The sequence below is a fragment of the Pygocentrus nattereri genome, chromosome 26 (assembly GCF_015220715.1).
Source record: "Pygocentrus nattereri isolate fPygNat1 chromosome 26, fPygNat1.pri, whole genome shotgun sequence".
Lineage (NCBI taxonomy): Eukaryota > Metazoa > Chordata > Actinopteri > Characiformes > Serrasalmidae > Pygocentrus > Pygocentrus nattereri.
In genome coordinates this window covers 7,260,001-7,284,860 of record NC_051236.1, presented here as the reverse complement: position 1 = coordinate 7,284,860, position 24,860 = coordinate 7,260,001, and the positions used below count along the sequence as shown (strand labels likewise).

The 24,860-nt window shown below is 43.8% G+C and overlaps 1 protein-coding gene across 2 annotated transcripts in view; it reads right to left on the bottom strand.

Annotated features, from left to right (window-relative positions):
• Positions 1-24,860, bottom strand: part of raly (RALY heterogeneous nuclear ribonucleoprotein) — a 145,307-nt gene that overhangs the window by 45,007 nt on the left and 75,440 nt on the right. For both annotated transcript variants that reach the window (XM_017708388.2, XM_017708389.2), the window contains exons 3-4: positions 2,836-3,098; positions 1,207-1,279 (exon numbers count right to left, since the gene is read on the bottom strand). In XM_017708388.2, coding sequence (XP_017563877.1) covers positions 1,207-1,279; positions 2,836-3,091 — 329 coding nt within the window. In that variant the 5' untranslated portion in view covers positions 3,092-3,098. The remainder of the gene's footprint in view (positions 1-1,206; positions 1,280-2,835; positions 3,099-24,860) is intronic.

Genomic DNA, 24,860 nt, shown 5'->3' with positions numbered 1-24,860 from the left:
ACATTACAGACACTTTTACTATTCAGTCTCTTTATTCTTTAATTCTATGTATGCAATTGCATTTAATTTATTCTATACATTGTCTTATAATTTGAGTGTGTTTATGCTATTATATTTATAGTTGGGCTTTAATTGAGCATCTACAGGCTCCAAACATCTCATTATACTTGATCAGGGACACATCAAATACAGGTTTAGCTATTACGCCAATGGGAAGCTGCTTTGGGGAATTTTGAACATAATTCACATTTGCTTTGTTTGTGCTGGTTACAAATTAATATTAATGTCTACAGTAAAAATGATCAGATGTAGAAAAGACTGAGTGCACTTACACAGCTTGACTGATTACTGTTGTTTTGATTCTTTACATTTACAGCGAACCACTGACTGAATCCAGAACATGAGCTTTAACACTAAAATGTGGTGTTTCAGCAGCAAAACACTCATCAGGTTTGTGTTTTGTTCCCTGTAACTCGCTGTAGTCTGTGTCCGCGTCCGTGGTGGTCAGTAAATGGATCGGCGTGTGAGGCTGGAGTTTTCTGTGAGCTGCTGTGTTCCCTATCACTGTATTAAAGAAGCTGCTTTACTGCTGGATGCTGTGATGAAGCCTCTGAGGTGGTCTTTTTCAGTGGTCTATGACCTCATCATTTTAAACCATTCAGTGACTGTACTCACCGCTGTGGTCACCTGTGGTCTGCCAGTGTTTTGGCTTTTCTAAACTAATTGTTCTTGCTCCTTAGCAACATCTCAAACAGTCTGGCTTTCATTGATTTACTGATTAAATTAAATCAAATGAGGTTTCTGCCTCGTTTCAGAGGCTTTGGCACTTAGATGCACATTCGGGGTTGACTGATTTTGAGCCTGGCTGATTGTGTTCCTGTAAATTTTCAAATTTATCACAAATGAATATCAGCGCTGTAGATTACATGTTGGCCTCCTTGTTTGTTGATGTTGGCCTCCAATCTATCAGCCTTGAAACGTATCGGATGACCCCTTAATGCAGATATCAACTCGAGTTTTTGTTCGTGTTTACACGGACGATTTAATGTTTCTTAAACGCATTAAGCCGTCTCTTGGCAGCCAGCTGTGAGCAGCAGGAGCGTCCAGTAAGGACTCAATAACCGTTCACTGCGCTGTGTTTCTCAGTAAACAGGTACTCATAGGTCCAGTGAAGAGGCTTTAGATTATTAAGTGCAGTGTCCTCACCTGTACAGTGCTGCTGCTGTTCTCTTCAGCCCTTTAGGCCTGTTGGGTTTGGGCTCACCTGCCATGTTGATATCTGCACACAGACAGAGAACCTGAGTTTGTTCAGACTCGCTCTAATAATGATGCAGATGTGTAAACCTGCTCATAGACAGAAGTTATACCCCCCCCACCCCCCGATCCCCTCCCACTCAACATTATCTAATTTCAGAACATCACACCAACTGACCTAAAACAGGTTCTAGAGGAATTAATCTAAGTTACCCTGCTGAGTTTGTAAGGAATCAAATGTACCTTTTAAACAGCTTACATACTGTATTTAACCAGACACTCTCTCTCACACTTTCACACTCTCTCACTCTCACACACTCTCACTCTTTCACACCCTCTCTCTCACACATACACACACAGGTGCTGAGTCAGCTGACTGTGTTTAGCAGAATTATTCTCCCTCATAATTACAGCAATCAGAAACTCTGAACTTCATCACTGCGTCCACTAGAGGGCAGTCAGAATCCACCACACCACCAACACTGATCTCTCCACTACGTCTCCACACCTCTCAACACCGACACTAACAGAGGAACCCAAAAAGAGTGATCTAGAACCTTTTCATGCTTAAATGGTCCACTGCGTGATGAAAGCGTTCTTCAGATGGAGAATGTGCTGTTGATGGTTCTACATATAACATTTTTGAAAACTGTTCTATATAGCACCAAAAAGGGTTCTTCTATTGTATACGAGATTGACATTGTCACAATAGCAGAACCCTTTTTAGTGCTACATAGAGCCATAACCAACTTCTCCATCAATCTGAAAACCCATTTCATCCTGCGGAGAACCCTTACAACGCATCTTTGAGTGTACATTACTGTATACAGAACCCTTGGAGAAGCATCTTTTTTAAGAATGTACCCAACTGTTTGAGTATTAAAGAGACTGAGAGTTAAGAGGTGATGTTATTCCACACTAACTGGGTGCGGCACGAAAATGGGTCTTACCAAGGTCTGTGGATGAACCTTCAGAACCGGCCAGTCATTATTTCTGATATGTTTCATCAGTTCTGACTGTGAGTAAAGATGAAATATGGAATGGAAGCTGTTTGATCAGAACTTTAGAAACAGAAACCAGTAAAGCTTCTTGCACCCGGAACAGCCAGCCAGCTTCACAGAGCAGCTCAGAGCCCGTAAAGCTCATTACACTGAGAAAAACAGTGTCCTGTCAACTGAAATGATCTTAAATCTAGTTCATATGTCTAATTTTCCCATTTTGAGATGGTTGTGTACTTATAACAATATCTAGCTTATTTCTAGACAATTTTGACTTGTTTTAGGTGATTTTAGTAAAATTCTCTCACTATAGTGGCAGTTCTGCTGATTCAAAAACATTTCTTACAATGAGGACAATTATCTGCTGCTTTACTGGGAATTTTACTTAATAAAATGACCTAAAACATGTGAAATTATTTTAGTATGAGCTTAGAACAGTCTCAACAGGAGAAATATTAGATTTTTAGCTTCATTCAAGAGAATTTTACTTGACATGATGCCACTTCTTGCAGTGTAGAACTTTATTATATAGACTGATTGAGTGACTCAGTGATTGATCAATTGACTGATTAAATTGGCTCACCGAGTGTCTGTCCGGCCAGTACACGTCCGTTCTCTCCGATGACGGCCCCGCGGGCGTGTCTCTCATTAGCATACTGGACGAAGGCGTATCCTTTGTGGACGGAGCAGCCCAACACGCGGCCGTATTTGGAGAAGATGGTCTCGACGTCACTCTTGGCCACGACGGCTGTGTTCAGGTTCCCGATAAACACGCGTGAGTTGAGGGACTTGGGGTCGTTTTTATTGGTGATGTTGCTGGTCTGGACTTTCAGGGACATCTTGGCTCTGTCAGAAATGCAGAGAGCCTGTGGTTAATTATAATATCTTCACCACCATCATCAGTACTCACACTTTATATAGGGTGTTTGGTAATAAGAGAGAACATTATAGCATCTTAAACATATTTTTATGGTCTATTAAGTCAGAGGAGCTGCGCTGTGCCAACATTCTGATGAAGTTACATTAATATCTTAACATTTCCACTCTTTCACCTCCTGGCTTGATGTCTTTTTTCAAAGCTAGAGAAAACAAAGTTTCCTTTATGTGCATCAGCAGACTGTTTACACTCAGCGACCACTTTAGTGCAGTTGCTTGTTAACACAAATAGCTAATCAGCCAATCACATGGCCGCAACTCAGTGCATTTAGGCATGTAGAGGTGGTCAAGACAACTTGCTGAAGTGCAGACCGAGCATCAGAACGGGGAAGAAAGGGGATTTAAGGGACTTTGAACGTGGCGTGGTTGTTGGTGCCAGACGGGCTGGTCTGAGTATTTCAGAAACTGCTGATCTACTGGGATTTTCACACACAACCATCTCTAGGGTTTACAGAGAACGGTCCAAAAAAGAGGAAATATCCAGTGAGCGGTCAGTTGTGTGGACGAAAATGCCTTGTTGATGTGAGAAGTCAGAGGAGAACGGGCAGACTGGTTCCAGATGATAGAAAGGCAACAGGAACTCAAATAACCAACCAAAACCTCTGAGGAACATTTCCAACACCTTGTTGAAAGTCTGCCATGAATAATTAAGGCAGTTCTGAAGGCAAAAGGGGGTCCAACCTTTTACTAGCAATAATAAAGTGGCATTTTAAATACCTAATAAAGTGGCAAAAAACATTTGACTGAGTGAGTTCAGTGTTTTTGGTCTTGAGCTTTATGCACAGAGAGATTTTCTCCAGATTCTCTAAATCTATAATAATGTTATGGACTGGAGGTGGTAAAATCCCTAAATTGTGGTGTTCCCTGAGTGTTCTTGAACAAGACACCTGACCCCCAACTGTTCCCCAGGCGCTGTGGATAGGGCTGCCAGAAGGAGCACCAAAAATGTGTGTGGGAATCTCCAGAGTGCAGTGGTGGACAGTAACTGAATAAATGTAATTGGTTTCTGTACTTAAGTATTTTTGGTGTATCTGTACTGAAGTCTCTCCATTCTGGGCGACTTTTTACTTTTCCTCCACTACATTTTGAGAAATCTGTCGTTCCTTTTGGTTTCTGTGTGTATAAAAACGTAACATGTAAAAACGAAAGAAGCGCAAAGCCAGAGCACCAATCAGGGCCCAGCGGTCACTTTGTTTAGAGCTGGTTTTGACCTGTTGGTCATACCGACCCAGTGCAGCACGCGGTTCAACGTCAGCGCAGCGGCGTAAAACTTTGGGGGAGTCTGTTCAACATAAATGATGAACTAACCTAACTTTGTGTAAATAGAGCACAATATAGAAATATGTCCACATATGCAGTCGAGACTGATGAGGCTTTTTTCTGAATTTCTACAAACACCATTTCATTTTATAGTAAATGAGTTTGGGCTGGTTTATGTTTATGAACAGAGGCCGACAGATCAACATAGTAAAGGAGCTCATCTGTGATCCTGAGTTTAAAGCCAGTTTTTATTCAACTTAAACTTGGAACTAAGTTGTAAATAAATCTGAAACTGAAACTTTGCTTGTGTGTAAAAAGTGATTTCAGAGCCACTCGGTTCTCCCTGATGGAAACTGTTTACCTTCAGTGTTTTGTGCTTCTGATCATTTTAATAGACGTCAGCGTCACTAATTAATGACGTTCTATTAAAAGACTGGTTTACCAAGAGAGACGCTGGAGGACTTTCACCTGAAATGAGTTCATGAAGCCAGTCTGGTTATAAAAATGATAACAGGACATCAGAGCCAGAATTACTCTTTTAGTACTTTTACTTTATACTTAAGTACATTTGAAGGTAAATACTTTAGTACTTTTACTCAAGTGGAGGTCTAAAGGGAGGAACTTCTACTTTTACTGGAGGAATATTTTATCTTGGGTGACTCTACTTTACCTCAGGACATGGTTTGTGTACTTCGTCCACCGCTGCCAGAGTGATACATACACAACAAGCAGACTCAATACCTCGATTACATAATGATAACTCCCAACACACTACAGTAGAAGCTCCCAACATACTACAGTTAAACTTGTTGATGTTGTTGTTGCATAATAATAATAATAATAATAATAATTCGTAGTAGGAGTAGGAGTAGTAGTAGTAAAAAAAAAAATCCATTCACTTCTCCGTCCATACAGTCCATATATAACCAGTTACAGTAACAAAAACAGCCTGTTTAACTCTAAGTGATAAAGACAGGTTGGAATATGTTCATTTAGAATGAATTCTGACTAAATTAGTAGTTTTTGCTCAGTAAAACCACACAAACACGACACATGGACCTTATAACCATTCACACCACCCCCTTATAACCATTCACAGTGATGTTGACATTAGCCCCCGACCCCACCACCCACCCCCTGCACCCCCCACCCCCCTCCCGAGGTCCCTCTAAAGTCACTGCTTCTTTATAAATGCTGCTTTTTTTTTTGCTGATTTGCAGTAAATTTGGTGACATTTGACTCCGATCACACGGTTCTGATGACATTTGCTGCTGAACTTCTGCCCAAACCAGAAGACGCCAGTCCGTTTTAAAGCCGTGTCCTTCTGAAATGTCCTCAGTGAGCGTTCGCGCTGACGAGTGATGACCTTCCTGTTTTATTCAGACTCAAAGTGAAAACCTCTGAGTTTTTCTTTCTTTCTTTCATGATTGGCTCACTCCAGCTCCAGCTCTGCCCACTCGGCTCTACTGTACACGCACCTCCCTGACCAGTTCATCTTATACTGCACTGGTTTTCATGAGGTTACCTTGTACATCAGCCTAATCAGTCAGAATTATGACCGTTATGCTATGATATGATATTGTATTGTTTGGGCTGCACAGTTGTGTGATCTTCGATTTTGGCTGATCTGTGTTGCAGTTTTATATTAAAATGCTGTAGCGTGATTACGCAAGATGCTCTGTGCTGAGCAGCTGGTCACCTTTTGTGTTTTCCATACAGGAGTTCATCAGATCGATTTATTTAATCGGGCAACCAAAGCCAGTTGGGCTCATTAGAGAGTAAATAATAGTATTTTTATTGCGGCTCTGATAGAAACATAAGTGCTTTAATGTGTTTAATGTGCTTTAATGTGTAGTCCACACAGTGGGAGCTCCAGGCTACAGTAATGATAATCAGCAACTGGCAAAGTTTCTGTGAAGAAATCAATGAAAATTCATGATCATCCTTATTACATTCAGTCACCTCCATTATCTCCATTATTATCGTTTTCTCCTTTTTTTCAGGTTTAAAAACTCTGCGGAAAAGGCTCTATGCTGCTCCAACGTTTAGAGACCAGAACGAGTTCTTTGCTTATACGTTCTCTCAAGATAAAACATACAATATTGAAATGGATCTAGACACTAATACACACCTGGTTTAATTAGACAGTAAAACAAATGTGTAGTTAAGATGATTAATGATGAATAATAAATTATAATCTAAATGACAAGCAATAGAAAGAAAAAATAAGCAATGAAATGGGACAGAAAATGAACTGATTCCAATAAATCAGTAAAATGTTAAAGTAAAATAGAATGAAATAAAACTGATCAAAAGTAAAATGTTGAAAACAAAACAGTCTGAAGCGATTGGTCAGAATACAGTGACCTCACTCACAGAAAATAAATAAAATTTCATTAACTAAAAAGGCAGCTTAATAAATCTGTCCTCGTTTGTTTTGGGTGGGCCTGTGATCGGTCATCAGTGTTGCGAGGGTCCTTGCAGCTCTTTAGACGACCAGGTGGTGGCGATGAAGCCGACTCGAAGTGGCAGCAGTTGGTGTTTCAGCTGTTTAGTTCTGAACGCTTCTGGTGTCTTTTGGAGGGAATAAGATGTGAACCATGTTTAAACCCAGAATAATCTCGAGCCAGGCAAAGTGTAGTGGGTTTATATTCAGTGACTGACTTCAGGTCAGTGTTCTACAGTGTTTTTCTGGATCCAGGTCTACCACAGAAAATCGGAATCGTTTGTCCTGCTCCCGCCAGTGCAGGTCCATCACAAACACATGATTCTCTGCTGAAATAACAGGTCAGTCGTGGTCATCAGGCTCACTGAGTAACTTCTCCAAACACCATATAAACACAGAGCAGGAATTACCAGGATTAATCATATCCAACTCCACCCACTAGTTATGTCTCCTCCAATCACACGATACCACCAGCTCTAGGAGGACGAAGTCAAACGCAGGTGGAGAGATGCTCCACCTTAACTTTTCAATCTGCCACTAATGCAGCGTCACTGTACAGAAGAGACGCTGACCGCCAGATCTGTTATGCTGGCTAGCATTGCGCTGAGTGATGGGGGATGGGGGCCATCCTGTCCAGGCAGAGAGAGACGGAGGCAGAGAGAGACGGAGGCAGAGAGAGACGGAGGCAGAGAGAGACAGACAGAGACACAGGACAGCTGTGCTGTCTTGCACTCCCGGCCACCTCCTGGATGTGGATCACACTCCTGGTGACAGACCGCGCTTAGCCTTCTAAGTTTATATGGTTTTGTTAAATTTCATGGATTTATTGATTTCAGTGCATTTTCGGTGGGAGAGCGCAGACCAGCCAACATGGGAAATGAAGGAAATGAAGACTTTCCGTGCCGCTCAGGCAGCGGCAGCTTCACAGCTCTTCAGAACGACTTCGTTCATTTTACCCATTTATTGTTTTATATTGTTTTTACACACATTGGTTTAGTGAGTGTTCTACTTAATTTAGGCTGCTCATTAATTTGAGGGGTTTCTCTTTGTGTGCTTCGTCTTTATATACAAGAAAATGCTCAAAAGCAGCAAACAGATGAAGTACTGGCCATTCTGCAAACCTGCACACAGAAAAGTGACCTATGGAACTGTGCAACTGATCCACAGGTCAGCTGGAACTGCGTGAAAGCAAATCAGTGATAATGAGCTCCTCCAAACAACCCCAGTCCTGGGTGCAGACTCAGGTATTCAGGACAGGTGTGTCAGTTAATGTTCTGATGAGAACTCAGAACAGGACTGATCCTGTGTCAGTCGACTGTGTGCTCTCCCTGTCTGTGCGAGTGTGTGTACACATTGTTTATGCATGTGTCTGTGTATCTTGTGGGAGGTGGAACAGATTTATGAACTGGTCTAATTAAATGTTTATCACTTGTATGAAAAGGCCAATCAACATTTTCGGGGGTTTAACAGGGAACTGAAGGATTGTCAGCACCTCCTGGTGCTGCGCAGTCCAGAAGACACAGCTGGGGGTCGTGGAACTGGGAGAAAGTGACTGAGATCAGAGGCCTTTGACCTGCGAGATTATAGGATCAGTCGGTGTGCAGACACACCTGTATGTCTACAGACCAGCACATCACTGTTATAACAGCTTTACTCTGTAATGATCAACAGACTTGATCATATTTAATCTGCATGAATCATCCCTCCTCTCCTTCCTGTCCTCTTAAACACTGATCTTCACTCTTTCAGCTCCCTCGCTTTATGAAAGCATGAGTGTGGCTGTCCATCTACAACTCTACTGTTTTTTTTTTTTTTCTTTCTTTCTGATATTTAGTCTTTCTTGTCTTGGAGAGTCACCGCCTCAAGTGAGACGGTGTCTGAGGTTCCAGGTTACCGCACTGTGAGATGCTCTAAAGAAGGTCTTCAGTAATGCCAGACGTTCAGTTCACTCTGAGCCCACTAGGGGGAGTCATGCACGTAGTTTCCTCATCGTGTTCTGGAACTGAATGGATTCCATAACCTTTCCTACTGGGCTGACTGACTGAATGAATTACCCATCACCTTTACTCTGAGGCTGAAGTAATGAATGAATGAATTCCCCATTTCCTTTACTCTGAGGCTGAATGAACTAATGAATTCCCCACCACCTTTACTCTGAGGCTGAATTAATGAATGAATTCCCTATCATCTTTACTCTGAGGCTGAATTAATGAATGAATTAATTCCCCATCACCTTTACTCTGAGGCTGAATGAATGAATGAATGAATGAATGAATGAATGAATGAATGAATTTCCCATTACCTTTACTCTGAGGCTGAATGAATGAATGAATGAATTCCCCATCACCTTTAATCTGATGCTAAATGAATGAATTCCCCATCACCTTTAATCTGATGCTGAATGAACGAATGAATTCCCCATCACCTTTACTCTGATGCTGAATGAATGAATTCCCCATCACCTTTAATCTGATGCTGAATGAATGAATGAATTCCCCATCACCGTTAATCTGATGCTGAATGAATGAATTCCCCATCACCTTTAATCTGATGCTGAATGAATGAATGAATTAATGAATGAATGAATTCCGCATCACCTTTACTCTGATGCTGAACGAATGAATGAATGAATGAATGAATTCCCCATCACCTTTACTCTGATGTTGAATGAACGAATGAATTCCGCATCACCTTTACTCTGATGCTGAATGAATGAATGAATTCCCCATCACCTTTACTCTGATGCTGGATGGATGAATGAATGAATGAATTCCCCATCACCTTCACTCTTATGCTGAATGAATGAATGAATGAATTACCCATCACCTTTACTCTGATGCTGAATGAATGAATGAATTACCCATCACCTTTACTCTGATGCTGAATGAATGAATGAATTCCCCATCACCTTTACTCTGATGCTGAATGAAGGAATGAATACATTCCCCATCACCTTTACTCTGATGTTGAATGAATGAATGAATGAATTCCCCATGACCTTTAATCTGATGCTGAATGAACGAATGAATTCCCCATCACCTTTAATCTGATGCTGAATGAATGAATTCCCCATGACCTTTAATCTGATGCTGAATGAACGAATGAATTCCCCATCACCTTCACTCTTATGCTGAATGAATGAATGAATGAATTACCCATCACCTTTACTCTGATGCTGAATGAATGAATGAATTCCTCATCACCTTTACTCTGATGCTGAATGAAGGAATGAATACATTCCCCATCACCTTTACTCTGATGTTGAATGAATGAATGAAGGAATTCCCCATCACCTTTAATCTGATGCTGAATGAATGAATTCCCCATGACCTTTAATCTGATGCTGAATGAACGAATGAATTCCCCATCACCTTTACTCTGATGCTGAACGAATGAATGAATGAATTCCCCATCACCTTTACTCTGATGCTGAATGAATGAATGAATGAATGAATTCCCCATCACCTTTACTCTGATGCTGAATGAATGAATGAATGAATTCCCCATCACCTTTACTCTGATGCTGAATGAATGAATGAATACATTCCCCATCACCTTTACTCTGATGTTGAATGAATGAATGAAGGAATTCCCCATCACCTTTACTCTGATGCTGAATGAATGAATGAATACATTCCCCATCACCTTTACTCTGATGTTGAATGAATGAATGAAGGAATTCCCCATCACCTTTACTCTGATGCTGAATGAATGGGTGAATGGATGAATGAACTGTCCTCACGCGTTTGGTGCTGAAGTCTCAGATGATCTGTGTTTATTCTGTTCATTAAAAACTGAAAAATCTGATGATCAGTTTAGTCATAATTAGAGTGCCAGGTGATTAAAATGAATTCTTCTCTCTCTCTCGTTCTTTCTCTCTTGCTCTCTCTCGCTCGCTCTCGCTCTCAGCGCTCTCACACTCTCAGCTCTCTGTCTCTCACTCTCTCAACACACTCTCTCACTGTCTCTCTCACACTCTTTCTCTCTTGCTCTCGCTCTCAGCTCTCTCTCTCTCAGCGCTCTCTCTCACACTCTCGCTCTCACTCTCTCTCAGCTCTCGCTCTCTCTCAGCTCTCGCTCTCTCTCAGCTCTCGCTCTCTCACTCTCTCGGTCTCTCAGCTCTCGCTCTCTCTCAGCTCTCTCTCTCACTCTCTCGCTCTCTCAGCTCTCACTCTCTCTCTCAGCTCTCGCTCTCTCACTCTCTCTCAGCTCTTGCTCACTCTCTCAGCTCTTGCTCACTCTCTCAGCTCTCGCTCTCTCTCAGCTCTCGCTCTCTCTCAGCTCTCGCTCTCTCACTCTCTTGCTCTCTCACTCTCTCAGCTCTCGCTCTCACTCTCGCTCTCTCTCACACTCTCTTGCTCTCTCACTCTCTCTCAGCTCTCGCTCTCACTCTCGCTCTCTCTCACACTCTCAGCTCCCTCGCTCTTTCTCTCTTGCACTCGCTCTCTCTCTCTCTCAGCTCTCTCTCTTGCGCTCTCTCTCTCCTGCGCTCTCTCTCAGCGCTTTCTCTCTCTCTCTCTCTCTCAGCTCTCTTGCTCTCCCTCTTTGTCTCTCTCTCACTCTCTCACTCTCGCTCTCTCGTTCTCTCACTCACTCTCACTCTCTCTCTCAGCGCTCTCTCTCTCACACTCTCAGCTCTCTCTCTCTCACGCTCTTTCTTGCTCTCTTGCTCGCTCTCTTCCTCACACTCTCAGCTCTCTCGCTCTTTCTTGCACTTGCTCGCTGTCTCTCTCAGCTCTTGCTCTCTCGCTCTCTCTCTCTCTCGCTCGCTCTCTCCTGCACTCTCTCTCAGCACTTTCTCTCTCTCTCTCTCTCTCTCTCTCTCTCTCTCTCTTGCTTACTCACTCTCGCTCGCTCTCGCTCTCCCTCTCAGCTCTCTTTCTCTCTCCCTCTTTGTCTCTCTGTCACTCTCACTATCGCTCTCTCTCTCTCTCTCTCTCTCTCTCTCTCTCTCTCGCTCTCGCTCTCGCTCTCTCACTCTTGCTCTCTCGCTCACACTGTCAGCTCTCTGTCTCTCTCTTGCTCTCGCTCTTTCTTGCTCGCTCGCTCTCTCTATATCTTTATTTCTTGCTCTCTCTCTTGCTTTTGCACTCTCACTCTCAGCTCTCTCTCTCTCTCTCTCACTCTTTCTTGCACTCACTCTCTCTCTCTCTTGCTCTCTCTCTCTCTTGCTCTCTCTCTCTCTTGCTCTCTCTCTCTCCTGCGCTCTCTCTCTCAGCGCTTTCTCTCTCTCTCTATCTCAGCTCTCTTGCTCTCGCTCTTGCTCTCTCTCTCTCCCTCGCAGCTCTCTCTTTCTCTCTCCCTCTTTGTGTCTCTCTCTCTCGCTCTCTCTCTCGCTCTCTCTCTTGCTTTCTCTCGCTCTCTCTCTCTTGCTTTCTCTCTCGCTCTCTCTCTCGCTCTCTCTCTCAGCTCTCTCTCTCGCTCTCAGCTCTCACTCTCGCTCTCATTCTCACTCTCTCTCACTCTCTCACTCTCTCTCTCTCTCTCTCTCTCTCTCTCGCTCTCTCTCTCTCTCTCTCTCGCTCTCTCGCGCTCTCTCTCTCTCTCTCTCTCTCTCTCTCTCTCTCTCTCTCTCTCTCTCTCTCTCTCTCTCTCTCTCTCTTGTCTGAGTTGACTAAAGCAGGCTAGGTAAATGAATGTCTGAGGTGATGCTCTGTCCATCCTTCACATTCCTCTGTCTGTCTGCCTGTCTGTCTGTCTGTCTGTCTGTCCAGGTTTGATATCTTCTTTATTACTCAGAGCTCCACCATCATCTGCTCAGTAATTAGCTGAGTGCATGAATGCTGGCTGCCAGTGGACGCATGAAGGTCAGAGTGGATAATATTCTGCAGTAGAAAAGGGGGGAGAGGGAGACGGATGACAGTATTGATTGTTCCCTCCATCCCTCCGTTGTTTGAGTTATTGGGTGTGCGATGGTGTGTGCGCAGCTGTGTGTGTGGAGGTGTGCGCTGAAGCTGGGTGAGAAGGCTGGCAGGACTAAATGTGATAAGGGCTGAATGTTTACATTCACTGTCCACCTACCTTATCCATACATACACTCTGTCCACTTTATCAGCTCCACTTACTGTATAGCTGCATGTTGTAGTTCTACAGTTACAGACTGTAGTCCATCTGATTCTCTGATACTCTGTTACCCTGTTCTTCAGTGGTCAGGACCCCCATGGACCCTCACAGAGCAGGTACTATTTGGGTGGTGGATCATTCTCAGCACAAGGTAGGAGTGTGTAATAGAGTGGACAGTGAATGGGCACAGTGTTTAAAAACTCCAGCAGCACTGTTGCATCTGATCCACTCAGACCAGTGCAACACACACTAACGCACCACCACCTAATTTGGTTTGACTTGCTAAAACAGACCCCCCATCACACAAACCACTTTGCTTTAGTTTAAATGCCCCTGGTCAAACTCTGTGTATTGGTTGATTTGAAGGCTGAAGTCCTCTACAGAGAACACACTCCTGCACGTTCTAATGCCTGGATTTACACACTGGGGACCTAAAATGTGGCCTAAATAGAAACTGTGAACTGAGATGAGCAGGAAAATGCCGGAAAAACAGACGCCTCCTGAATTTACGAGTGAGAGAGAGGGAAAGAGGGAGGGACAGAGAGAGGGGGAGAGAGAGGCAGAGGGACAGAGGCAGAGGGACAGAGGCAGAGGGACAGAGGCAGAGAGGGGGAGAGAGAGGTATAAACAATACACTGAGGCTCTGTTTACATCACAAGCCTCATTTCTGGAATCCGATTTTTTGCTCAGATCTGAAATGAACATATTTATGCCCATTCTCTGTGGAGGACGAGTTTCTGTCAATCTGAAAACCACCAAACGGGGGTTTCAAACTGTTCACATGACCATGAGCTCAGACAGTCTAGATAAGCTCAGAAAGCAGATCAGATGCTGTGCTTCACGCTGTAAATGCACTCCAAACATCAAACCCTGACACGTCTGGGAGAAAAACGAACCCGCAGAGGAAATTTCTACGTTTGTCCTCAGAAAACCTCTTTACCTCCAGGTGGAGGCTTGAGAGGAACACAATAAGCCAAAACCAGAGACATCTTCGTTTACATAGATGCCATCATGGCCAGTCCTGAGAGAGGAGGTGGTTTACCTCAGACGGCCCCGATTAGCCACAGGGGTCCATCAGCGGTCACTGATAAACTCTCAGTGGCGCCGCCCTTCCTTCCCCCAAGAGAGGCGCATAATTAAAGAGGCAGGCTTTAGCGTGGTGAGCGGTGGCCCAGGGCGAGGCTGACTCTGCACATCTCCTGATGAACACAGCTGAACAAGCAGAGCGGAGTGCTGTGTGGCGTTCATGGCTCCACTCAGCCGGAGGGCACGACACTGCCGCGTGGAGGCAGACAACCGGGAGATATCTCACCCTCAGGGGGGCGCCGGAGTCCTCCGCTCACCCACAGTTAATGCAGTTTTAATGATGGGAGTGCGTGTGGTTCAGGGCAGTGAAGTGAACGTCTCGCACAGTTACCCTCATCACCACCACTAAACGCATCAGCTGGCAGCCGCACGCTGCAGACACCCTCACGCGCTCTGCCGCTGGGAGGCGTTTTCAGTTCTGTTTTGCACTTTTTTAAAGTAGAATTACGCCGATTTTTCCAAACGTCTTCATATTTGATTGGGATGTAAATAAGAGTCAGAGCTGTTCACAGTGGTGGTGATGGGAACCAGACGTCCCCCTCTAAAATCTCACAGAAAGTTCCTACATGAGATGGTTTTGAATTCACTGCCTGATGACTGAGATGCTGTTTTGTGATAGTTTTGACAGTATTTTGACCTAAAAATGTCATGAACATGTGATTTTTTTCACTGTTTCACCGTCATCTATATTCCATATAAAACCCTGTGACTGATGATTAAACCTGATTACCTGGACTTCTAAAATCTGACTGACATCCTCTACATCTCTTTGACACAGAGTTCTGGATTCTACAGTTTGGGTCTGAAGCTCATTTACTGCCCGGTGCCTCTGCTGGTCATGATCATGTGGGTCAGTATAGCCTTCACTGCTACCCCCTGGTGCTCGGAGGTCCGTCTGCTGACTCTCTCTCCACAGCGGCACTGATGCTTCATTGTCAGTAAATGTCGGTTGTATCAGATGTTCCTCTGTAAAGTCTCTGTTGTAATGCGGTTCTGCGCTCTTCCTCACAGTAACTGAGATCTTCCTCGTCTCCTCTTCTGTAGAGTCTCTGTTCTAGTGCGGTTCTGCGCTCTTCCTCACAGTAACTGAGATCTTTCTCGTCTCCTCTTCTGTAGAGTCTCTGTTCTAGCGTGGTTCTGCGCTCTTCCTCATCTCCTTTTCTGTAGAATCTCTGTTGTAGTGCGGTTCTGCGCTCTTCCTCACAGTAACTGAGATCTTCCTCGTCTCCTCTTCTGTAGAGTCTCTGTTCTAGTGCAGTTCTGTGCTCTTCCTCACAGTAACTGAGATCTTCCTCGTCTCCTCTTCTGTAGAGTCTCTGTTCTAGTGCAGTTCTGTGCTCTTCCTCATCTCCTCTTCTGTAGAATCTCTGTTCTAGTGCGGTTCTGCGCTCTTCCTCATCTCCTCTTCTGTAGTCTCTGTTCTAGTGCGGTTCTGCGCTCTTCCTCCCAGTAACTAAGATCTTCCTCATCTCCTCTTCTGTAGTCTCTGTTCTAGTGCGGTTCTGCGCTCTTCCTCCCAGTAACTAAGATCTTCCTCGTCTCCTCTTCTGTAGAGTCTCTGTTCTAGTGCGGTTCTGCGCTCTTCCTCACAGTAACTAAGATCTTCCTCGTCTCCTCTTCTGTAGAGTCTCTGTTCTAGTGCAGTTCTGTGCTCTTCCTCATCTCCTCTTCTGTAGAATCTCTGTTCTAGTGCGGTTCTGCGCTCTTCCTCACAGTAACAGATCTTGCTCGTCTCCTCTTCTGTCTTCAGTGTGAGGAATGAGGAACAGTCACTCTTCACTCCAAACTCTTGGGAAACTGGGCGAGTTTTCCGGTTTTCAGATCTGCTGCAGCTCATTGGAAAGGAAGTTTAATAGGAATCCGGGCAGAGTTACGGTTTCTAGGCTATGAAGGACCAACTGGGTGAACCAGTCTGCTACAGCACCCCCCTGAGGCAGAGTAGAGCTGCAGCTGTAGTCAGTTAGGACCACCATTGACACAGGCTGATTGTGGAGGAAGCAGTTCCTGCTTAGCCTTTAATCTGAACTCCCATCGAGACTGAGTTCTTGTTTAAGGAACACTGAGGTACCAGAATGGACAATTGGGTTTAATTTGCTGGGGAACAAGAAGGCGAATAGGAACTGAAGGAATAGGAACTGAAGTGCGTTCGACTCTGTTCTTCTCTTTGGGATGTTTTGGTCTAAAGTGAAATGCTAACGCTCAAGCAGTGAGAGGAGGGATCAACAGTAAAGCAGAGCAGGAGCTGAACTAACATGCCAGAATTAAACCCAATGAAAGAGAATTAGTAGCTAAATTTTGACTCATTAAAGCTCATTAATAGAAAGCTTTATTATCAGAAAGCACAAATCCATCAACTGAATGCAGCACATTCATGCAGAGCTCCACCAGCAGGGCTCCAGATTGGCCTGAAGAGGCTGTGATAATACATTTCTGAAGCTGCATTATCTGAGCAATAACGCAATGTTTGATCCTGCAGGAGAGCCTGACCTGCACATTAACCTGACTTACATGAGATTTCATTACACTCCCATCTTGTAATTGGTGGGTTCTTGCCCCACCCCCCTCAGTTCCTCCCAGGCCATTCATCATTGGCTGTTGTTCCCGCCCGTCTCAATCACTTTGCTTTCCTCCCCTTGTTTGGGCATGATGAACGAGCTACAGAGACCCTCATCTATCTGCTAGGCAGCTCCATTTATCGCTGCGGCTGAAAAATAGATGGTGTATGAAGTGTAATTTGGTGCTGCAGCGAGGCCGCTGTCCCTCTGGATGTGTCGAGGGACTTTGATTAAATCCTTCTTATAGGAAATCAATACATTCCTCATTAGGCCTCTCCTTCCAGCAGCCAGGCCTCTTTCCCTCGTGCACATCAGGCCCACGCAAAGTGGAGGTCAGGGGGGCTGGAACGGCCAGAATGAGAAAAGAAAAGCTTGGATACGCAGAAGAGAATTATGGGGAGGAATGAACGAGGAATAGATGAGGGCAGCACATCCGTGTACGGTGTCCCGCCCCTTTTTACGTGAAAGCAAATAATTGTATTTTACTGATTTATAGCTAGACCACATTGACAAAAGTATTGGGACATGCCTCCTGATCACTGAATTCAGGTGTTTCATTCAGTCTCTTTGCCACAGGGGTATAAAATCACCTCCAAATTTTCCACCATCAGCTCTGAGTGGTATTGTTGAATGCAGAGTTCAAACCTGCTCTGGCATCAACATCAGCACAGAAACTGCACCGGGAGTATCATGGCAGGGTTTCCATGGCCGAGCAACCCAAGATGTCCCAATACTTTTATCCATATAGTGTATTAAGAGCCCAAATACATGGAAATGATGTATTACTGCTTCAATCAAAGGGAGAGGGCTTAGAATGGAAAAGAATGAAAGAGAGAGAAAAAGAGGGGGAAAAGGATGAAGCACATTCAGATTAAACATGATTCATCATATTGTTTAAAACAGTAAATTATTGTTTTCTCCATAATCTTTCATCGGAATGTAATGACTTTAACACCACTTCTAATTTTAGATGACATCACCAAGCACCAGTGGGTGGGGCAAAATAGTATTAACCAATAATATCACCCCACCAGTCCCACCTATCAAACACTTGCCATAAACATCCAATCACAGTGACCTGATGGTGGTGATCAGGGTATCATCCAACCAAGACACGGCACAATGTTTATACTTGCACTTTTCAAAAGAAGCCTCTGTGTCCAGATTGGATCTCGTTTCTCTGCACAAAGAGCCCATTTTCACAGCACGTTAACGGGTGTTTCTGGTGATCAGAACATCTTCAGATTTCTCAGCATGACAAGCAGCTCTGATTCTGACTCTGACTATCCGGTGTTCTCTGTGTGGGTTTGTTCTTAGGTAAGATCAGAATCTACACACAGCCAAGAGCACAAAGGTGAGAACAGTTCTGTGCTTTATGACCATGACAGGAATCTGATGGAGACTTTTACTTAGAACCTTCATCAAGAACGCACTTAGGCTGCGTTCATACAGCAGGTAGAAGTGGCCTGAATCTGATCCTTTCCTTTCTGTATGTCATTGTGAACAGATAAACACACTGAATCTGACATTTCCACTTCTGACTTGAGATGCTTTCATATGTGGATCTCAAATCTGATCCGTATCCGATCTGCGGCAATGCGACTCCGTCTGAACATCCAGATCGGAATTTATGCGGCTTTTATGTCAATCCAGGTAGAAACTTATCATTTCGTGCTGTTGACAATCAGAAACATTTAGGCTGTTTAGGAATTATTTAGGATGTTTTTGAACCAAAAAATTGAGAGACTCATCGCAGCCGCTCCGAGTTCGAAGAGGTTTCAACGAAATGGCCGAAGATGGAGAGTTTAAAGAAGACACAAACCAAAGCAGTGGCCGTGGCTGAATACCGTGACCTTTTTACAGTGAACTCGAACACATTCTGGGTGATGAGCCCAGCTGTGAACCACTGGAACTTCATAATCGCTCCTGTGCTGCTGGCGAAGACAAGACTGATAGCTCTGGGAGCGACAGGCGTTTGCAGGCCGTCATGACTGCTGACCTCTGGAAGAGCCGTGTGAAGCTGTTCTTCTGCGCATGCGGCTCGGTTTAGGAGCTGATCTGTTCAGACTGACGCAGACAGATCACATTTAAAAGATCACCTGAACAGCCAAACAAACACATCAGATTTGGTGAGAAAATCAGATTCAAGCCACTGTTACCTGCTGTGAAAACGTAGCCTTAGAAACAAACTTCAGAAGATACTGGAGAATGAGGTCCAGTGTTTTGAGCCCTGCTGGAAATGAGCTGACAGTTTTAGCCAACTTCAAATGTGAGGTTTGCTTCACAGGTGGGGAGCATAGAACATAAAAGATGCTCCTCCTTGCTTGGTTTTGATTCTGGGAACACTGAGTAAACCTGTCTCAGATGACCTGAGGGGCCTGGACCGGAGACTGTTTAGTGCTTTATGGACATTTTAGAATTATTTGACACTGAGGAAGCCACTGCAGCGATTTATGAACTGGAGTAATAAAAAACTGATAATCTCTTGAAAAATGCACCATATTCCATAATGGGTTCATTATGAAGGACGACCAGACATAATTCAGCATAAAGGGTGTTAATAACCACCAACTTCACCAACTGAGCCTTATATGAGACTCTGGAGCTCTGAAATCGGGTTATAGCTGAACACACTGATGTAGTAAGTAACGTTGTGACTTTCCACGCTGGTGACCAGAGGTCAAATTCACAGAGAGACACGAACATTAGAGCTTTAATGTTCTGCTGTGAATTAAATTGTTTAATTCGTGTTCAGGTTGCCTTGAGCCCCCCAAGCTGTCTGTGTGCAAGTCTGCCAATCAGGTTTGGTGTATAATGAGAGAGAGACAGAGAGAGAGACAGAGAGAGAGAGAGACAGAGAGAGAGACAGACAGAGAGAGAGACAGACAGAGACAGAGAGAGAGAGACAGAGAGAGAGAGAGACAGAGAGAGAGAGAGAGACAGAGAGAGAGAGACAGAGAGAGAGAGACAGAGAGAGACAGACAGAGAGAGACAGACAGAGAGAGACAGACAGAGAGAGACAGACAGAGAGAGCGATGCCACCTCTAAGCATCACCTTAATCGCTCTGTGCCCTCTGCCTCTCCACTCCAGTGGATTAAAGTGAATCCGAAAAGACCAACAGTCAATAGCGAGCATGCTAAACGCCTGCCAGACACGAGCTGAGCCACCAGCCTAGAGCGAGAGAGTTAGAGTGGGCAAGTGAGAGAGTTGGGGTGAGCGAGCGAGCGAGAGAGTTAGAGCGAGTGTCTGGGTTAATGACTAGCACTCACCATATGGATGGGATTGAGATTGTGGCAAATCCTGTAAAACAGCTGGACTAACAGCCTGATGAGTCAGCGTGTAATGATTCTCTCCTTCAGTTCAGACCTCAGATTTCTTTGTTAGTTTTTTTAGGGTATGAGGATAAAAAAGTAAGTAAGAAAAAAATAGCTGGGTTTTATTAAATCACAAATTTAGACCACTGAAAAGAAGAATGCTAAAAATGGTAGACTAACTTCACATAAATGAACTATGTAAACGAAAATGATCAAATGAATAGAGTATATTTGTGATTTACTTGCGTTATAGATATTCGATTGCAGTATAATTAAGATAACTGTCTTTCAGTATATATCAAGATACAGAGTATTTATGTCTTTTTTTTTCAATTAAAACCATTCTGGATGTTTATCAAATACTATGATATAATATTCAATGACGCGAGTCACATAGCTAACGTTAGCTCGGCTCTGGATTAGCAAACTGTTGCTACAGTTGCTGCTGTGAAGCTGATCAGCTGCACAAACATCAGCAAACAGGACAAAACAATACTGACCTGCTGATTCTGTGACGCAGCAACAATAAGTTAGTGCTGCCCAAAACCAGAGCAGCCTCCTCATCCCTTTTCAGGCCTTTCAACTCTCCTTGAAGTTAAAGTGGCTTCTTTCTCGCCAGGTTCTTGCTGTATGTGGTCGGTCAAAACAAAGCATGAGGAGGGCTGATGTTTTCACAGGGCTGGACTAACATGTATGCACAGCCTGACCGGTTATGACTTCATTCTCTGATCAGGACGCTGTTACTCCACAATGTCGTTACACAGAAAATAATCTATAAAAATTTGTATATATAGATGCTTTTTAATTAAATCTGTTTTTGTAGATTAACAGTGGCGTATTATTCTGGATGTCCATTCACTTTTAATAAGAGTCCTATTTAACAGGTGAAGCGCATTTTAAATATTTTTACTGGGTGAAAGAGCAAAAACAGAAATGATTGATTATATAAACATCAGTATGTCTTTCTAACCATAATGAGATTAAGGCAACTGTATGTAAAGCCTACAGCAGCTCCAGTGAGCACAGAAAAACAGGATGAAGCTGAAATCAGCTTCTTGTTTGAATGTTCCCAGTCCACCTTAAATAGCGCAGCAGCTGGTGCAGCCTGAAATGCCAGAATGTAACTGCTGCAGTATTTAAGGTGGAACAGGAGGAATTTGAAAAAGAAGCTGACAGAAAGCCAACGTAAAGAAAACGCTGCTGAATGTTTGCTTAGTGTCTGAAAGTCTCTCACACTCGAGCTTTAATGTACGAGTGTCAGACGTCAGTTTTAGAAGCTTGTAGGTGATTATCGTGGTGATTATTGTCGTGAATATTCAGTCTGCGAGAACCATGAGACTGTGGACGTCTGTGCTGTGGTTTTCGGTCTCAGTTTCAGAATCGTTTCTCCTCTACTGATGAGTGAACCCAGCTGAACCGAATGAGTCTGTGGCTCTTATTCCGTCAGAGGCTCTATTTTCTAACCCAGTGTATTGAGAGAACTCTCTGATCCTCTGGATGATCTGGACTGTTCAGTCTGTGGTCAGCAAACAGCACCAGAGCTGGCACTTGGGGCCATGGTCAGTGCCAAAAGCCTTTCAGCTCTTCAGCCAAATGCCTGAACTGAGTCATCAGTGAGGACGGAACCGACACCCCCACCCCCCGACCCTGGAAGGAATGTTTAATTTATCGGCCTGGCTCTCCGGCTCGGGATAAGGCCAATGACCGCCAGAGGTATTTTAATGAGTTTGTGAGTGTCACCTGCTGTCGGTTTTAATTTGAAGAGAAAGGCTCTCTGGAGGCTAATTTGCTCCAGCGGTCATGGCTTTATTTCCAAATGGCAGCGAACTGCTGGATGTTCTGTCTGACCATCAGTGCAGCAGAGCTGAATGAGCATCCACACTGGGACAGTGAGCACTTACTCACAAGTATAATGAAGTGCACAGCTGGTCATGACTGATGTCTAAAGTTCAATAACTTTCACATGATTAGCAGAGAACAGCAGTGTAGCTTCTCTCTGTGACACTCCAACACTACAGGTTTAGATTAGATTCTAAAACTAACTGCAGTGCTCAGTTCTACAGGGTTAACCTGGTATAAACCTGGTACACTGGCCACTTACGCCATCTCTCCAGTGGATCTTGTGAAACTCCATTGATTTATTTATTTTTTTTGTTTGTTTCTTATTTTCTTTCAGACATTCTACATATTTTAAATGGTTGAGATGCAAACAGAGCTGTTCAGATCGGTTGAGAGCGGTTTGGTGTGAAACGCTCTGTTATAGATAAACTGACCAAGTCAGAACTGCTCACAGTGGTGGTGATAGGAACCAGACGTCCCCCTCTAAAAGCTCCTCACAGAAAGTTCCTACATGAGATGGTTCTGAATTCACTGCCTGATGACTGAGACACTGTTTTATGAGAGTTTAGAGAACTTCAACTCCATTCATGGTGGAGGGAGACATGCAGGGCGCTGGGCGGCAAAATAGTCCCCAAAGAAAACTGATAATATCAGATTTTCCACTATTTTCCATCATCAACATTCCATATAAACTCAGAAGACTCGTGTAGGTTCTCTGGTGGTTCTGGATCTGTGTTGTCATGGCGACGGCTGGTAAAGACGTCACCACTGTAAAGACCTCTGAACCATTTCACACCAAACCCGCTCTGAATCTCTCTGTTTACACCTCACACACTGGATTATGGGGGAATTTTGGAAATGGATGATTCTTAGTAATTTGAATTGAATTGAAAACTAGCTTAATTTCTTGTTACCACATGAAGCCGTTTTTAAATTAATCTGATCAGGCATTTTTTACAGTGTGCATGTTCATGCGAGTATTTATTAGACACAAGAAAAAAACACCAACTAAACATGTTCAATAAAATGGAAAAAGAAAGCAACAAGCTAAAGTCACCCCTCAGGCCTCAGACTCCACTCTGCACAAAAAGCTATGCAGTTTTTCTAATTATAACAGTCAGTAATCAGGTTTGCTACATTTTGAGTTAATTGAACGTGTAATATTAAGTTAATAGAGGAATATTTTGTGTCTTGCGTTTCATAAGCCCAGGATTATTACATAAATAAGGCTTAATATTCAGCAACTACAGGGACTTCGGTGATATTTTCAGATTACAGAAATGTGTAGTAAACGTTGGGCCTGCTGGTGCCTCTGACCACTTATGGGGTTAACTTGTTATTTGAAGATCAATGAACTCAATTTTTCAAGTACACCCAGTTACTTTAAGTTGAAACACTGCCTGATTGTGTCAGCTCTGACGCTGTCAGTCTGCCTGCCTTGGACTCTGTTACCTCCATGGACTCCAATTCCCAGCATGCTCTACCTATGGACTACAGTGACTCTGCTGAGCATGTGACACTCCGGCGCTCCGGCTCGCCTTGTTTCTAATCAGTGAGATTGTCTACACCTGTGAACCTGTGTATTTAAGCCCTGTTGTTTCCTGTGTTTGGTGCTGAGTATTATCTAGCCTCTAGCTCTGTTACGACGCGTTTTCCTTGTTCTTTCCCTTTGTTATTTCTGTCCTTTGCCTGTACTTCGTTTTCTCCTTTTTTGCCTTGCCCATTGATTGCCTTTCTGTTGCCGTTTTGTTTGTACTTGTCTCTACCCTTTAGCCTAGCCCCTTTACTTGGTTTTTGCTATCCCGTGTACCGACCTTTCTTCAGTCCGACCACCCTCTGGTATGTCTATGTTGCTGCTGTTGTTGTTGTTTTTGACCCTGCCGGTCCCTTGCGATGATCTTGTATTGCCCTATTAAATTAAACCTTGTAATATCCATCAGCGTGTGTCTCTCCTGTTACGGGCAGTCGTGACAGATTGTTTGCGGAGTACATTTTAGTGGCTGAAATAAAGGAGAATAGAAATGAAAAAAATGATCAAAAGAGAAGAATCATTAAACAAAAAATTAAATCTTATTAATTAGGATCATTAAAAATGAAATGTTGATAATGTTGTGTGCAGAGGTGCCGGGCAGTGCCGACCCCTGGCTGTGTAGATTAGTTAGTCTTAATACTGCACTGCTACAGCTGCTCATCGCACCTAAACGTTATCTGTGCACTGCCTCACTGGTCTTGTAGGAGTTAATTCCCTTTAGACGGCCTGCTTTTCCCCCTGAAGCTCTACTGAGGGGGAAGAAATCCACTCTGAGGGTGAAATGCACGCGTTCACAGCCCTGGATCACCCCCAACATCCCCAAATCTACCTTTCCACCAAAGATAAAGACTTCCATAAGTGGTAACTCAGAGTCTGAATGCAGAACAGACGTGAGGTCCATTTTTAAGGTCGCTCACTGCTGACGCAGCTTGTATAATCGCCACAGAAAAACACTGACCAATAGAATGAGACACTCTGGAGCAGCTGCCCATGAGCCTAAGGTCTCCATGCCCAGTGCCCAGGTGTGGGCTAGAGGGGTATAAAGCAACCACAAATGAACCTCATCACAACCAGCCTGTTCAACACAGTCAAGCAGCATTCAGCACATAACACCGAACACAGGAAATCACAAAAATAAGGTAGTCTTTTTAGTGGAAGTCTTTTGAAGTGAAATGCCAAGAAGCTTTAAACACAGAGCTGAGCGATCATAACAGCCAGAATGACCAAAACACACACGGCAGTAATAAACGTACTGGACTGGTAATATTAAAAATACTATAGCACACACTGAATATACCTGTCTACAAACGTGTGTGTGTGTGTGAGTGTCTGTGTGTCTGCATATGTATGTATGTATGTATGTATGCATACTTGACTGTCTGGTTATTTGTTTGTTGAGTAGGTATCCAGTTTATTTTGGGATCAGGACATCTGCTTTTTTCATTTTTTTTAGCCAAATGTCGTCTATCAGTGTGGGGGCACTGCAGAATACTATAATGTTCAGGGTTTTTAAAAACACAGCCCTCTGCTCTGCTCCGGCGAACCCACCACTCCCCCACATCCAGGTTCCTCAACAT